At 44.0% G+C, this 17768-nt stretch overlaps 1 protein-coding gene and 1 long non-coding RNA gene across 2 annotated transcripts in view; one reads left to right on the top strand and one right to left on the bottom strand.

Moving 5' to 3' along the window:
- COLEC12 (collectin subfamily member 12) overlaps positions 1-17768 on the bottom strand; it is a 207122-nt gene that overhangs the window by 14323 nt on the left and 175031 nt on the right. Inside the window, exons 6-8 of the mRNA XM_036009233.1 lie at positions 12086-12574; positions 11026-11162; positions 9676-9785 (exon numbers count right to left, since the gene is read on the bottom strand). Of these exons, the coding sequence (XP_035865126.1) occupies positions 9676-9785; positions 11026-11162; positions 12086-12574 (736 nt within the window). The remainder of the gene's footprint in view (positions 1-9675; positions 9786-11025; positions 11163-12085; positions 12575-17768) is intronic.
- On the top strand, positions 3-11019 carry LOC118496704. Its single transcript, XR_004899263.1, has 4 exons — positions 3-331; positions 1919-1991; positions 8703-8887; positions 10723-11019. It is a non-coding gene; the product is annotated as an uncharacterized LOC118496704 (long non-coding RNA).

Genomic DNA, 17768 nt, shown 5'->3' on the forward strand with positions numbered 1-17768 from the left:
TAACAAAACAGAAATTGAGTGTTATTTTCAAAGTCATGTAGAAGCTTTCTTTGCCCCAAAGCAGTGGGGAAACAGGAAAAATAAAACTGAAGCATGTCATTTGTCCTAGAATGAAAATGCATTGTTTAAAAATCCATGCATACTCTTATTTAGAATAAGAATTAGCTGTATTGCAGAGTACAGTGTACCTTATTTTATTGTGCTTTGTTTTATTATGCTTCCCAGGTGTTGTGTGTGTGTGTGTGTGTGTGTGTGTGTTTACAAATTGAAGGCAAGACCCTTCACCAGCAAAAAGATTATGACTTGCTTTATTGTGTGCTCTAGAAACGAGGTATGCCTATAGTGTGTATTGCAGCATCTCCCCTCTAGGTTTTCTTGGTCACAATGAAACCAACTCATTGAGCTGCTTGATCACAATGCTAAGGGGGTAATTCCTTCTTCTACACAGTTTGATGAACGAAAATGTTCAGTGTGTATGGCAATGCTGACTTCTGGGCATGTGTGTAAATATTTGTGTATGAATTTATATGCACTCTGAGGATATGATACATGCACACCACTCTTGTGAGAATCCAGAGAGGAATCTTTGTGTATTTCAATACCTTGCTTCTGTAACAAGTCAAAAAGGCAGAGAAAGTGAGAGACTCTTGATACACATTTACAAGGACCTATAATTACAAACACTTGGTTATGGCTGTCTGGTTAAATTGTAGATGGTTGATTGTTTTAGAAAGAAATAGTAATTTAATCTTACTAAAAATGACTCATGCATTTCACTGCCTTTTTTGGAAGACGGATTCTTAAAAACAAGTTTTATTTAGGATGAGTTCACTTGGGCTTGTTAACTTGGATGCTGCTGCTCAAATCACCACTTTGCCAGGGTTTGCTGTTCTTAATTCTGTTTCCATGCAATAAGTTAGACGTGCTTCCAAGAGTCAGAACTGGAAAGTCAATGTTCTCTAAGGAGCAGGTCTTGCACAGAAGCCTGTGGTTACCTGAGAGGACAAGTTTGTCTTACGTGGAGGGTCTGAAAGAACATCTGCAGCAGGAGGCATTTCCCATGAACTCTGACATTATTCCATCAGCCATCGTGTGACCTAGGACCACCTGAGGTTAAGAGCCCAATTGCCCTACGTCTTTGACAATAAAGCCAACAAAATCAGAGGGCAGTGTGAAAGGACATTTGAAATTTACAGTTAAAGGGGATTAAAAAAATGATGAGTGACCTTACTTAAATAAAACTAGTGATGAAAAGGTAATTTCGGTGAAACTGTCAACTAAGGAGAGTAAAAAATGGGGCGACAGTTAGGAGGAAGAGTTAAAAATAGTAATTCATTCACACTTTCACACAAGAGACACCCACAGATCACCTACTCTGGGTCAGGGATAGTTCACGGTGATAGCACACAGCAGTGTGGCAAATTGACAGCCCCGGCCCTCTCACAGAACTCACGCAGTGGGCAAGAAATGAATTAAAACTCCCACGCTGCCACAGTCATGCCAGAGAGAGAAGTTGGAAGGATAAACAGTTTACTTTCACATGGATGCTTTTCTGTACATTTCTGTCCACCTTGCAGAACCCCTCTGGAAATGTCAATGATGCCTGGGTAGTTTGCTCTTGTGGATGTACATTCTGCTTATTTCTGCCAGTAATGTAAGGGGGCTCGATTCCAATTTTGTTAACCAAATTCGAGACCTGTGATTCTTAAATGTATAATGATGGGGCATTCGATATTTTTTATTTCTCAGTTAATTGGGAAATTGTGTAAATATGATTTCTGATAGAAGACCTGTATAATATTTATGCTTTGTATTTCCTTGTCATTTTTAGTAGATAAAAGTGATTTATAGACCACACAAAAAGATAACTGATATCACAGGTAATTTCTTATCACAATTCTCCATTTGCTTTCCCAAGGTCATTGGAATTCTTCATCTACAGGACTCAAGGCATTTCCTTCAGGAAAAAAGTAGAATGCAGTTCTGTGGAGGTGAGCAGCATGAGTGAGGTGGGACCCATGTGGGTGGGTGGTGGAGTCCTGAAGCCAGGCTGTAGGGCAATCTGTCCTGTAGACTGAATACCCTGAGTCTCAAAGCATCCCTTTGGAAAAGCTAAAATCACGTGGAGTGATTTGTTGAAACCCTCTCAGTCTACATGCTTGTAATAAAACAGAACAGAAGATGTTAGATAAATAGAATGCACATATTTGGAGACAAAACACAACTTAAATAGTACAAGCTCATTCATTCATGGACAGCTTTTGGGAAAAGAATGGCAGGGGCCTAGGCTGAAAATCCCGGAATCTCATATTATAATACACATGTCACAGAAGTGGTTGGGTAGCAACACACTCATATTGTAAATGCACCAGGGACCTTGGAAGCATTTGGATTCAATGTTCCAGTGAGCTGGAAACACATAAGCACATCAGCTTGTGGGTGTGACCCCTCCCCCCTGCCCGCCAACCACCCCTTCCCACCTCCCTAGGATTCTGGCTGATCCTAATGGAGACAGAACACATCTGACTCTTGGGATTCGCCCCTTCCAACCTCGCAACTTAGTAACTTTCTCATTGACCACAAGATTGACTGAGGCTTCATGGCCAAAAAACTTCTGCTGGTAAGAGTCTGAGCTCAAAACAGGAAAATCTTACTAGTGAGAAGTACTTTTTTGCTGTAGAATTTTCTCCCACTCTAGGGGTCTGTCCAGTGGAAGACTGCTCTCTTGCGGCCCAAGCCAGTGCCACTCTGACGGCAACATGAAGCATGGACTACTGAGTGAGGTGACACTGAGGGGTCCCTTGTGGGCCCCACCATTCTGTCTCTCTAGTCTAAAAATCACAGTATATGATATTATATTGAACAGTCTATATGGATAGAAAGGCTACCCATGTTTTATCTTTGTGATGTGGAGGTGAGAACCACTACTCATAGCTTGACAGCATACTCCCACCAAGTGATGTGCTGTGCAGAGGACCAAGAAGTGGGCAAGAATAAAGCAGATTCATTGTGTTTTGGGAAACCCTCAGGAAGAATATCACATCTCCAGTGATCTAAGGTGGCCAGCTGCAAGCCAAGTGGGCAGGCAAAGCCTTAAAATGCTACCTCACAGTTCTGCTCTGACCAAGCGGGCAGAGTCTACACATCCCACTCGTGTCTGACTCCCCTGTGCTAACAGGTGACCTCTGGTAACAGTGACAACCTCTGTCAAATGATGGACCTGCATTTATTCCATGAAGAGCAGAAAGATCAGCTCTGACATGTCCCTGGCTCACTGATTCTCTCTGGTTTGTCTGTCTTCTGTTTCATTGCTTTCCATTCTTTATTGCTTTCTTCCTTCTACTTACTGTGTGGTTAATTTGTTCTTCTTTTATGCTCTGAAAGTAGAACCTTAGATCATTGATTTTCAACTTAAAACTTTTTTCTTTCATTTTTTTGTAGCTATTATTTACTGGCTATATACAATGATTCACTTAAACATAAAAACATGAAAATTTTGTTTGATTGCTTCAAATCCACCAAGATTCTTTCTTATCCCTTTCTCCTCTTCGGACCTTATATTCGCTCGACTTTGATGAGAGACTGTATCTCTGTCATTCTTTAATTTGGTTAATTGCATTCTGAATTGCTCAGTGAGAGCATTAGAGTTGTGAATCACATAACCAATAAGTTGTTAAAATTCTACCTCCATGTTATTTCTAATATTTGTTTATATTCTTTTATAAGTATATTTTGATTATGCTATTACAGTTGTCCATTTTTTTTTCTCCTCTTTATCCCCTTCCACCCTTCATCCCCCACCTGCCAGCATCCTCTCTGCCACTTTAGTTCATGTCCATGGGTCGTACATGTAAGTTCTTTGGCTTCTCTGTTTCCTATACTATTTTTAACTTTCCCCCACCTATCTTAAGCCTACCAATTATGCTTATTATTCCCTGTACCTTTCCCCCTACATTCTTCCCCTCCCCACTGAGAACCCTCCATGTGACCTCCATTTCTCTGGTTCTGTTCCTGTTCTAGTTAGTTGCTTAGTTTTAGTTTTTGTTTTTTTAGGCTCAGTTGTTGATAGTTGTGAGTTTGTCTATGAACAGTCATTGTACTGTTCATAGTTTTTGATCTTCTATTTCTTAGATAAGTCCCTTTAACATTTCATATAAGGGGTTGGTGATGATAAAATCCTTTAACTTGACCTTATCTGGGAAGTGCCTTATTTGCCCTTCCATTCTAAATAATGGCTTTGCTGGATAGAGTAATGTTGGATGTAGGTCTTTGCCTTTCATGACTTCAAATGCTTCTTTCCAGCCCCTTCTTGCCTGTAAGGTTTCTTTTGAAAAATTAGCTGGTAGCCTTATGGGAACTCCTTTGTAGGTAACTCCTTTCTTCTTGCTGCTTTTAAGATTCTCTCCTTATCTTTAATCTTGGGTAACTTAATTATGATGTGCCTTGGTGGGTTCCTCCTTAGATCCAAATTGTTTGGGACTCTGAGCTTCCTGGACTCCCTGGAAGTCTATTTCCTTTGCCAGATTGGGGAAGTTCTCCTTCACTATTTGTTCAAATAAGCTTCTAATTTCTTGCTTTTCCTCTTCTCCTTCTGGCACCCCTATGATTCGGATATTGGAACATTTAAAGTTGTCCCATAGGTTCCTAAGCCTCTCTTCATTTTTTTGGATTCTTGTTTCTTCATTCTATTCCAGTTGGATGTTTATTTCTCCATTTTGTCCCAAATCATTGATTTGAGTCTCTGTTTCCTTCCCTTCACTGTTGGTTTCCTGTATATTTTGCTCTATTTCACTTTGGGTAGCCTTCATTTCCTCCTTCATTTTGTGACTGAGCTCAATCCATCCTGTGAGCATCCTGATTACAAGTGTTTCAAACTCTGCATCTGATAGGTTGTCTATCTCTTCATTGTTTAGCTCTTTTTCTGGAGAACACAGTTTTGATCTGTTCTTTCATTTGGGCTATAGTTCTTTGTCTTGTACCTGTTACATTGTAAGGGGTGGTATTCACTGGGTGGGGAGGGGGCAACCCTCTTAGCTTCATTGTAGTACTGTCTGTGGGGGATGGATTAGAGAGGGAACAATGTCCCTTGCTTGCTCTGCTCTAGCCTCACTTTCCAATGAACTCTCCTGCGAGACTGGGAGTTTCTCCTGCTGTTGTAACCCCTGCAGTAGTTTACAGCTAGAGGTTTTGAATCTTTAGTTTCCTGTTCAGCCAGCCCCTCCTGACCCATGCAGTCTACCGCCTTACTGTGTGTCCTGTCCACTCAGCCGCCCATCTCCTGTCTCTGTCCCTCCTACCAGTCTGGATGAACGTTTCTTTAACTCCTTGGTTGTCAACTTGATTTTCTGGCACTTCTGGCTGTTCACTGGTTTTAAATTGGTTGTTATCCTTCTTTCGGTTGTGCGAGGAAGCAAAGTGTTTCTACCTACACAAGGTTCCATCTTGGCTGGAAACTAAAAAATTTTTCAAGTGTTTTAAAGCTATAAATGCTCTCTAAACACTGTTTTAGCTGCATCCCAAAAAACCTGTATGTTGTGTTTTCATTTTGTTTGAAACATTTGAAAGTTTCCTTTGTGATTTTTTTTTCTCTGGCCCATGGGTTATTTAGATGTGTGTCCTTTTATTTCCAAATATTTGTGGATTTTCCAGCTATTCTTTTTGTTCTTGATTTCTAATTTAATTTTGTTTTGGTCAGAGAACATGCTCTGTATAATTCCATTGTTTTTAAATGTATTGAGACTTGCCCTGACTGGTGTAGCTCAGTGGGTTGGGCATCGTCCTACAAACCAAAAGGTCTCAGGTTCAATTCCCAGTCAGGGAACATGCCTGGGTTGCAGGCTTGTCCCTGATTGGGGTTTTGTGAGAGACAACCGATCTATGTCTTTCTGTCACATCAATGTTTCTCTCCTTCTTTTTCTCCCTCCCTTCCCCTCCTTCTAGAAAATAAGTAAATAAAATCTTAAAAAAATAAATTTATTAAGACTTGAGGGTCCAGCATATAGTTTATCTTGGTGAATGTACCAGAAACACTTGAAAAGAGTATATATTTATAATTGTTGGATGAAATGTTCCATAATGTGCATGAAGTCAAGTTAGGTGGTAGTGCCTACTGTATCCCTTCTGGTTTTTCTGCTTGTTCTATCAGTTACTGAGAATGTTGAAATCTCCTTTGAAGCCCTGTTCTTTCCTATGTGCACATTTGGGGTTGTTATATATGTCTTCTGGATTGTGGTCTTGGAAATCAGATTTTCTTATATAAGTGGAAGAATACTACCTGTCACTTGTATTGTTACCCACACACTCTGGAAAAGATCCTCCAGGCCAGCATGGAGGCTGGCTCACAGTGGATGCCCCAGGATAATTCACTGAATGTTACCACAGGGCTGGGGCCCAGTGGATCCCAGTCTCCAGTCAGAGGGCTGGTGCTGGTCTGAATGAAGTTTTCAAAGGCCTGTGGTGGAAGGGGAAAAATAAGGACAGTGTGTGTGTGTGTGTGTGTGTGTGTGTGTGTGTGTGTATACGATGGTCAGCTGTCATTTCTTGAAAAGAACTGTAGGTTTTATCTTTGTTTTTTTTTTAGTGCTGAGATTTGTTGACAGGTGATTTTAAAAACTCATGTCCATAACTGTCAAATACAATCGGCAATTTTATGTTAGCCCACCAGTTTTTCTTTGGGAATTGTATTGGTTTGTGGACCTGAAGCATTGCAGACCGTGTCTCAGGCCCTGTTCTGAGACATCGCACATGGTTTTTCATGCATCCTTTCCCCTGCTGGCCCTAAGAGTCAGTGAGTCAGGTCATATGCGTTATCAGAAATAAACCTTAGTTCAGATCTGTGAGTGCCCTCAGCCTTTGGCATCCACTCCATGTGACCGTCACTTTCTGTTTATTTATTTCAGCACTGTCTTTCCTTAATCAGATATCAGCATAAAACATGGAGAGTTTACAAGAGGCAAAGGAGACAGCCTTTCCCCCTTGTCTACTACCTCTTTAACAGTAACGGCAAAACCCTGAAACAATTTCACAAGGGCTTATGAGTGTGAGTGTGTGTAGAAAGAGTGAAAGGAAATCTGTGGCAGGGGAAAGGAAAGGTGATGAACCAGTGCTTGGAGGCCACAGAAACAAAGAGGAGGAGGGTAAAGGTGAGTCTGAACAGACGGAGAAGTACCTGGGGAGACTCACGCTGGTGGGAGACCCTGAGAGCCTGACATCCAGGCCCTCTCCCAAGGCCTGGCCAAAAACATTCTTCTTTGCAAACTTATTTTGATATCTGAGAGACTGTGTGAGGCATCTCAGTCAGGACACCAATATATAAATGCTAAGTAGTAGTATTCTGGAATTACTGACTAGTATGAAAATAGTTCGGATCATGACAATATTAGCATTAATAATATCAATACTAGCAGGTGACATTTCCTAAGCACTTCCCATGGGCCAAGTGCTTTATATATATTATTTAATATTCACATACCGCTGTGGGTCCTTTCACAATATTCATTTTTATGTGAGGACATGGAGAGCTCACATGGTTGAGTAACCCACACAAGGTCGCACAGCTGTTGAGTGCGCGGTCAAGGCCTGGAACCCAGACCATCGATCGACTCCAGGGCATGTGCTCTCTCCCCTCACTGCACTGGCTGTCTTTCTCGTTTGTGCAATGTTTATTATTCTATGTCAAGCTGAATTAGTCTTCAGTTATTGAGGCCTCATAATATGTCTGCCTAATTTATCCTTGCTTTTAAAATTTGATCCTGGGGGGTTTTACATGTATATGTATTCCTCTGGGTGGAAAATGAGAAGCACAGTCTGCACTGTGGCTGACACAGGAGCCAAGCTTGCAGGAGGCTCCAGGGTGGCTGTGGCAGGGGGCAGACAGAGTCCCGCCCCGGAAGGCGTCTGGTGATGTAATCCTTCTCAGGGCCCAGGTACCAATGCTGGTGCTCTCCTCCTAAATCATGTAACTCCTGCTGGAGCCCGGAGAAGAGGGGAAAAGTTCCACCTTGGGAGAGCTGGCATAGACAGTAATGTTTCTCCTCAATCCGTTCCATATGAGCCAGTTCATTTCTTTTTTCTTGGAGGAAGGCTTAAGATTGAATTTCTTAGTGAGTCTAATCCAGACCTTTTTTGCATTTATGACTGTGAGAAAAGTGGAGACTGACTTTTACTTTTTTCAGCTCCCCTCCAACTCCCTTACAAAAAGAAAAGATTTTGGCACTATTAACTGTCAAAGTCACAGATTTATCTTTTCCTTTACTCATCTCTGCCTCCCATACCCACCTCCAGCCCTCCACTGCCAGCGCTCAACTATGTTGAGCCTCCTGAAGTGCACCTGTGCCATGCTGGGTGCTTCCCTCTGGCTGACGGCCCAGTTCCCAGGGACCAGGATGCAGTGTCGATCCCTCTCCCCATGGACAGGTGCAGAGCAGAGGAGACAGGGTGTCTTTCAGGCCCGAAGGCTGATACCAATGCCCTGGGGCCAGTCTGACCTTCAGCAGACCTAAAATCTTCAAATGCTCCATTGTGACTTTTGGTCACTCTTTAGAAGAATTTTTTTTTTTAAGGAAATGGCCTTATTCTGATCCATCTATCTTCTAAGTCTGCTTTTCACATGAAGGACTTAAAAGTACAGAGAAGCCTGTTCGTCAATCTATGTGCCTGTGGCCCCTCCACTCTGACCCCCTCCTGCTCCTTGACTCCTGCAGGTCCAGCCTCGATGCCCGAGACACTGTCTGAGACCTGAAACCCTTGCTTTCCCCTCTCTTGGTGCATAGATGCTGCGGTCTCCTCCATGCTTGGGAGGTGCTCCTGATGCTGAGGTGCCCTCCTACCTACTGGCACCTCTGCAAGGCCTGTCTTCTCTGTGTCCAGGAAAGGAAAGGGTTCAGAGGTGGGTTTTTATAAATTCTGCTCCATATGGTACAGTTTATTGCATATTTTCACATCCATCAGAAGCAAAGCAGGAGGAGGAAAAAGTGAAATTTCAGACCCTTGGGCAGTATTAGGGATGATGGACACTGGGGTAGGAGGAGGCTTGTGCAGACTTCTGTGCCCCCAGGAGCTCTGAGACACACTGTGACACACTTCCATTCTTTGTTGCTACCTTTAGAGAACTGAGGTCACATCGGACCACACAGGGAATCTTCAGACCTTTAGGAGATGGTTATCTCACCAACACCTTTGTTCGTGATGCACTTGAACTTCCCATGTGTAGGAGAGTTGTACACTTGTAGTTTATAATCCCGTTCTAGACGGAAGCCCATCAAGCTTAAGGGCATGGATGGTGTCATCCGGAAGGGAGCTCCCCAGCCCGTGTCAGAACCCTGGCTGGGGTGAACCCTGACTGTGCCTGAGGTCGTCGGGGCCTCCTTCTCCTTCATAGCAGCATTTAAAAAGAATGTTTCAGCCACAAGTACATACTGTGTGGTTTTATGAGTCTCATTTTTTTTTCCACAGAAATGAAAAAAATTCACTCCGTGAAAAGAAAAAGGAAAAACCCTGCTTTACAGTATATAGACTCCCAACCACAATTTCCCTTCATAGAAATACAGGAACCTCAGTGTGAGGAGTGTCTAGGATATAAAGTTGTTAAGAAAGAAATTGTAGAGAGTCAGGCAAAAGGTGAAAAACAGAACAGCAAGATTCTGACCACCCATCTGGAACTTTCTGAGCACTCACTTATACTCTGGAGTCGTCCCATCCAGCCACTTCCATTCATTTTCGTGCTCCAAGTCAGTGAGGCCGATCCAGTGGCTGTCTCTCCCCACCATCTGTTTTTTTATCCATTGCTGAACAGCAAACCAGAGACAGCGCATTAGTATTTCTTAGAACAGATGTGAGGGGGCTTCCCCCTCTAACATTTAGGAGAAAATGACAACTTAAAAGAGGATGTTTGTCAGCACATTACCCTGTTGGTGCTGTTCTCTTTTTTATTGTACTTGTTTTGTTTGTACTGTTTGGGGGCTCTGATAGTTTTCCTCTTACAAACTCATAAGTGATATTTCAGTGATGTTCTTACTCCTCCAGATCACCCAGACCACCCGATGAGTTCAACCAGGCTCCATCCGCTTCTACCCCCCAGCCCTCCCGTGTTCTCCTACAGCACTAACAGCTATGGCACTGCTGAGCTTTTCCTCTGGGCCGGGTGCCATCTCCAGTGTGTCACATGCAACGTGTCTTTGGGCCTTATAACAACCTGCGTAATAAAGATAAGTGGCTGAGCTGGGATTGGGCCCAGCTCTGTATATCCTACAGCCCGTGCACCTGGCTGTGTGCTCATTCCCAGTCAGCTACTGTGGGAAGCATCTGTTTTCAGGTCTGTACTTGCCAGAGATACTTAAGAAAAGGAAGGAGGTCACTGGAACAGTGTGGCACCAAAGAAAGACCATTGACATTGTTGCTAGATGGACCTCACTTTGAGGCTCAGCTCCACATTTACTTGTTGCCCCATGAATAAATCACTTAAACCTTGTGGAGCTTCAGTTTTCTTATCTGTAAAGTAGGGATAATAATAGCCCCACTAGGGTTGTTGTAAGGTTTAAAGCAGAAAACACCTTGCACAGTGCCTGGCACACAGTAAAGGCCTAGTGAGTAGTCATCATTGTTTTCCCACGTGGGCTCTACCCCTTTTCTGCTCTTCCTGACCTTGCTGGGGCCCCATGTCTGGTCCCTTACACTCCACTCCAGCCCTGTAGTTCTCATTCCTCTTTGCCACCCTCTACTCAGGTGCCTGGTGCCAGCCCGGAGGTTTCTCTTCTGCATTACTGCTCTCTCCACAGCCGCCGGGAGGAGCCACATGTCTCCAGGCTTGATAGAGCAATCTTCCAGGTGGAAGCAAGAAGATATAATTCCCATGCCAGGAATGCTTCTCATCACTGGATAAAGCCCAAATCTCCATAATGCAGCCTTCTGTGTTTATATGACCATGAATTCTTGACATCTTTGACTCCCTCATAAGCATGCAATTTCCAGATGTAAACTATCCCTAAATTATAGTTTTCCCCAACTCTAAGTATGCTACAAGCATACCTGTTCCTCTCTCGTGTTTATGAAGACGAGATGTGAAGACTTATCTTCACAGAAAAGTTTTGCATCCTCAAAAATTTCTTTCTCAACCGAAAAATAGTAGCATTTGTCTGTGAAGTTCTTCCAGTGAGGCGGGCAGCCTAGGAATGCAAAGGTTTACAACACTGATTAAAAACAAAACACGAAAGTACCATGCCTTCTTCAGCTGTGTTTATGAGGCCACAGCCACAGCCCTGTTTCCCCTGCAGGCCAGCAGCAGCCCCTGTGTCCGTGTGTGGAGCCCGTGACTGGCGTTCATGGCCATGCTGGGAGCAAGGACAGTACAGGGAAGTGGACTGCAGAGGACACAGTAGTTAAAACTACATAATCTGGAAAATATCTGCTCTGGGTCTTCGTTCCTCTACATCTGGATGAGTCTTTACAATGACAGAAATAACAGAAACAACAACAAAATGCGGTGCAGGCACAAATGTTCAGTGTCAGTCTGGAGTCACAGGGCACCTACAGACAGCTAGACAGGAGAACCCAGAACCCAGTCAGGCTCACGGAATGGCAAAGATGACCCAAGCTGTGCTGAAGGAAATCCAGGGGACTCGAGATCAACTGGAATCAGGTGTGGGTCAAAGGAGAGAGAAATAGGCTTGGTTGCAAACCCAGCATTTATGGTTTTACCACAGGTTTATTTATGAAAAGACTGGAAGTTACCATGATACCTTTTCAAAAGAAATGAAATCTGGGCTTCAGTAACAGACAGTGCCACCTGCACAAAGTGGGACAGGATGGGTTGGGAGTGGCCATCCTTAGACTTTCATGAAGGGAACCTCTGGGGATGTGTTTGTCCCTGAGGGCTGGACTCAGCTAAATAAACAAGGACTAGAGATCCTAATTAAATTTAGAGAGAAACGCATGTGCCTGAGTGATGCTGCCTCCCGCCGTGTGAAGCCTTTGCTACCAAGTGGGGTGTAGGGGGTTCTGGAGCTGCACACTGGGGCCAGCCCAGCCACAAGCACACACACTGGCCCTGTCCCCTGGTGCCAGGGAGGGAGAGACTGCCCAGACTTACCATTGGCCTCAGGTGCTGTGGTTGGCTCGTTCTGCAGGGCCAGCGGCACTGCTGCTCCTGATGGGCCTGGGGGACCCGGAGGGCCCTTGGGGCCAGGCATGCCTGGCACCCCGGGCAATCCTGGCAGCCCCCGTGGTCCAGGCACCCCGGGCTCCCCCACAGTGCCCTGTAGTCCCTGGAAGCCGGGAGGGCCCTGGGGGCCAGGGAGTCCATCCTTGCCTGGGGGGCCTGGCGGACCTGGGTCCCCACTGGGACCTTGAGGGCCTGGCTTCCCTGGGGACCCACGGGAGCCTTTGGCACCCTGAGAGCCTTTGGAGCCTTTGCCACCTCGCTCTCCAGGGGGGCCAATGGGCCCAACTGGGCCCCTCTCACCAGCAGGGCCAGGTGGCCCAGGCTCCCCCTTCTCTCCTTTCTGTCCCTTGTTGCCAGTGGGACCAGGGGGGCCCTGCTGTCCTCTGTCACCTTTTGGACCCCTGGGACCAGGAGGACCTAGAACATAAAAATATAAATGGTACAACAATGAAATCCATTATGAGTAACAGTTAAAAATTTATCTTATAAAACTTCCAATTTAAAAACATCTACACATACAAGATACATACATTAAGGCTTGTTTACTGTTTTACCATACTACCATTGACAGTATTTTTTTTAACAAAAATATTTCTTTACTAAGCTCACCCTGCCTGCTCCAAGCATTTAGAATAGATCCTAATGGCACACAACTTTCTAGTACCCACTGATGTTTCAAGGGAAGGGACAGCTTCGTGCAGGTACTGCAGCAGCATGACGCACACACACCACTGACCTGGGTTTTCCTACTCAACCGAGGCTGTTTTGTCACTAGCAAAAACTGTGCAGGTTGGGATCAAGATTCCCTCCTACTTATTTCCTCATTTTTTTCACTTATTTGACACATATTTATTATTTGTTTTTATTTTATTTTTTCCATTACCATTTATCCCCCCATAGCCTCTTCCACCTCCACGCCGCCCCCCCCCCCCGCCCCTCACCCTGGCAATCACAGTACTATTGTCTGTGTTCATCAGTCTTCTATCTTTTTCTTTTTTTGCTTGATCCCTCTACACTCCAACCCTCCCCCAGCTGACAGCCTGCTCTCTATCTATGAGTCTTAATGACCTGTTATATGACAGGTACCATATAGGGTATTGTGGGAATACCTAAAGAGTTGAATTAGACCAAAAAAAAAAAAAAAAAAAAAAAGGAAAGAAAGGCAATCAAATGGCGAGAGGTGCTGTCCTGCTAACCATGCCAGAGAGGCCTTTTCCTCTGTTACATCCCACCTGGCATTCCTGTCCCCTCCACCACTGCTGCGGGGACACTACTGTCCTTAGGGCTGAGCCTTGCTCATAGTTCACGGCACAAGCTCAGAGGGACTGGAGGTCTTGGTAGGAAAGTGCTCTCTGGGCCAGGAATGGGGAGGATTAGTTTTACTTTCTCCAGTTTGTTAGTCTAATAATGCAAATAGGGAAGGTGGGCTAGAGGAAAAAATAGGTGAACCACTGAATTGGCAGGGGAGAAAAAAAAGACACCATTTTCCACTAAAAAAGGAAAGAGCAGTTCTCTTGGAAAAAGGCAGAGGGGAGGGTGGGGAGGCAAATATCTGCTCGTCTCTGCTCATCCCTGCTCAGCCATGAAGCAGCTCACTTACAGGACTGTTTTCTCTAAGTTCTCAAGGCTGACAGGGAACTTCACACAAATACACTACAACGAGGATCTGAACAGTGAATGACAGTTTTCAAGGTACTTTCACATCCTTTATGTCACCAGACCTTTGTCTATGACAAAGCACATTTGTCATAGACTCCCACAGCACATTTGAGGACATTCAGGGCCAGAGATGCCAAGCTCTTTGTTCAAAGTAAGGTTACTTAGCTCCTCAGGACAGACATACCTGAGTAGCTAAGCACTTCACCTAGTGGGATGTGACATGGGCAAGACTAATCAAGTAGTGGAGCTGGGACAGGAATTAGGGTCTCACATTGAAATGAAAGTGTCTTGGAGGACATGGTTCTCAAATATTCTCTCCAGAATGTTAGAATTTCTGAGACCTCACTAATCTACATGAAGGAGTAAGAGAGGCCCACACTCTCTCTTTCTACAGAAGTAGAAAGCCTTTCAGTCTGGAAGGGTAGAGGTGCCAGGGACCTGAAGGGTGGGTAGGCCTCCCCACCCTAAGTTTTCTCTGTCCCCTACACCACCACTCTGCCACCGGCTGGTCACTACAGAACTGTGAAGCAGCCTGTCTCACCTCTGTAGGGTGTTCTCTCTGCCCCCTCCTGCCCTAGGCCCTGATGGACAACACAGTGCCCTCATGCTGTCCAGGGCCCCCAGTCCAACTCACCCATTGCTGCTCTCCTGTAGCAGCACCTGGGCTCTGGGCTCAGCTTTCCTTATTTAAAGCTACCATGATGTCACTCATGGATTTATTGGCGGGTACCTCTGCCAAGCTGTAAGAGAGTTTTTGCTAATGGCTAGAACGGGCTTCAATGCATTCCTTCTGGAATTTTCTGCTCCTTAAGTGGGAGACTTTAGGAGACTTTGGGATGAAGCACCCTCTCCTTGAACTCAACTAATTGGCTTCTGCCCACCGGCTCCCGTTGTCTCCTCCTCATCATCAGCTCTTCTAGGCCTTGGGTCCTTATTTCCATCATATAGTCAGATGGTCCATTTTCTCTGGGATGTCCTGCCAGCACCTCCGACTTGGCATGTTTAAATACTCCTTCCATCATTTCTTATCCCACTGCATCATCATAACTGTCTCTTCCTTTCCATTACTGGGCAGGGCCCTAGTGTGGGTGTTCTCTCTCTTCCTCACTCCCCTCTCTCTCTGTCTTTTTGGTAAATTTTATGGTCACTTCTTAATTACTCTTCCTACCTCTGATTCCTGTCCATTCATTTATTCCACTCTGCATTTCCCCACATTTGTCTTCCTTACACATGGTTCTGATCTCCACTTGGTCCAGCATATTCAGCCCCTACTTGATCATCTGGTATCAAAGCCTTCTTTGACTTGGTCTCACTGTTGATTCCATCTCATCTCTGGACATTTGCAAATCTCTTCTCTTAGAACTTCCTCTCCCTATAGGCAACTGGAAAATTCATGTTCACCCACCACATAATCCTCCCAGGTCACTCCAGATGGAAGTTTTCCCTCTTTAAGTGTTTATCAAATCAATGCACATTACAGCTCAAAATACCCAGCACACTAACACCAACATTTTGGGCCTCAGGATGGATGAGAAGGGAGAAGTTTTGGGGAATGGTGACCTGTTTGGTCTCCCTCATTTATTCTAAGAAGTACAGCTCCATTCAGTCTACATGTCAGGTTGATCCTGGCTGCCACTGTGGAATGAGTGAGCAGGGGGACATCTGTCTTTCTTGACTCTACCCATACTTAAAAACTGGCCCAGATTCATCCTGAGAGGGTTTTTTTTTTTTTTTCTGTTCAAACTGAGGAGGCTCATTTAAGCAGCCTAAGGCACTTAGTAAAGATTGAGGTGGTGGGTTTTCACTGCTAGATCTATCTCCTTTAAAAAGGTAACTTAGGCCCTGGCTGGGTAGCTCAGTTGGTTAGCGTGTCATCCCAATATGCCAAGGTTGTGGGTTTGATTCCCAGTTAGGGCACACACAAGAATCAATCAATGAATGCATAAGTGGAAAAACAAATTGATCTCTCTCTTTCTAAAAATCAATAAATTTTTAAAAAATAATTTAGTTCCTTTGTATATTTAAGAAAATAGTGTCCTGGAGATTAACAGTGGGGAAGGTGGCATGTGTGTTCCCCCATAATGGAGGTAGCATAATGGAAGGGTCTAGTGAAACAATACTGACAATACATCAAAAAAAACCCCAAACTCTTAATTTACTTAGAGTAACAGCAAAAATAAAAGTACCCTATCTTCTCAGCTATTTCTGTTTTATGTTCTATGTTTAACCTTAAGAAATCCAAATAATGACAAAGGTCATTATTGTTGTTGGCAAACTCAAGTGCTTTAGAAAGGTTTCATGTTTAATCTATGGGTTTTGCCAATAATCAGTGTTTCTCATTCACTCACATCTGGGTTGATGCTATATTTGCAAGTTATGGGAAATTAGTTTACCTGTGCGGATGAAATAGTGATTGTTCAGAGGCTCGTCTCCCTGATCTGACAGACTAATGTGGCAGGGAACCGTGTTTCTCCCAGGACACCTTCCTCTGATTTCTGACAGAATCTCAAGGACACATAACTCTCTTTCTCTCCTGACATGAAACCAAGACCTCCCTTACCTGGTGACAGCTTTTCATTAATCTTCATTTGTTTCTGGGGAAGGGTAGTTTATGATGTTCAGCTATTTCCCTCTGAACTGGAAGTGCTTCTTGAATGTCTCCACTCACTCCTCACAGAAGTTATGGCTTATTTTAAAAATGGCATAAAACATGGATCCCACAGTCAACAGATACTAATTTTCAGAACTTGTGAAGGAAGGGAATAGATATTGGGAGAAGATACAAGTTTTTGCCTTTCATAAAAGTTTAAAATCATTCTTGTGATGGATTTCTAGCTGGGTTAGCATAAAACCCAATTTTTTCATATGAAGCACTATATCAGTCACGAATAGGTTATCTGTCTCTCTAAAATAAGGTTTAATATTTATGGCTGTGGATAAAATCCTGTCTTGAACACAGTTACCAGTGTCTTCATCCATGGCTGCCCCAGTCTTGGGAAACCCATCAGGGAGCTGGAACAGGAAGCTGGCTCTCTGCCTTCAGATGCTGCGCCCAGTGTCCCATACACAAGGGGATTCAACTAGTCATATACTTTCCTCATTAAGACCATACTTCACTCATTAAAACTTAAAAATTTGATATTTCTTTTAAAATATCACTGAAAAAAAGGAGCTAAAACCAAAAGAACTCTGGTTAACTCTTTTAACCAGAGTTAAAAGTCAGCACTGGATCCCCATAAAAAGTGGATTATTAATGCCAGGGGTTTATCCTCCTCTAGGACCTGGGGTACTAGTGTGGCTTTATTAGCATCCGGATGATCCCAGGCTTTTAGGTATTACTTGAATCTTTTACTGGGTGGCTGTTGAAGTGAAAATAAAATGAGACAACATATAAACTACCTTTAATGTCTTAAAACTGAAAACATTGGGATAAATGACATGGGAGTATTTATGAGTTTGTGCAGTAATAACTTGAATTCAGAGTTGAGAGAATGGTCACACTACCTGTGGAGGCACATGGGATGTCCCATACAAAAACAAATTTGAGATCTGTCATCAAGGCCAAGTGGCAGGCTTCTTGGCTCAGGATCCGAAATGCCAGGATACCTGCATTGCTGATAAAGCCATCACAAGTTCAAGAAATGCTTGAATATGAACTCTGAGCAGCCCGTGTTTGCACTGCCAACAAAACCTCCTTGTGTTCCCCAAACTGCAGAGCTGGGAGCCTGGAACATGCAAATCCTCTAACCAAGCAGTTCAAAGGGGATGGAAGGCTTTAAATCACTGTGCTGTTTCTGCTTTGGCAACCAAACTGCAGGCCTTGAGAAGGGCCCAGCACCATGTCTTACCCTGAGATAACTTTCCAAGTTGTTTTCCAACAAGACTGCTGGTGCTTAACAGATGGTAGAGAAACCACTTTTATTCTCAGTGCCATCCAAAATCTCGGAGACTT

Source organism: Phyllostomus discolor, chromosome 9 (assembly GCF_004126475.2).
Source record: "Phyllostomus discolor isolate MPI-MPIP mPhyDis1 chromosome 9, mPhyDis1.pri.v3, whole genome shotgun sequence".
NCBI classification, from domain to species: Eukaryota; Metazoa; Chordata; class Mammalia; order Chiroptera; family Phyllostomidae; genus Phyllostomus; species Phyllostomus discolor.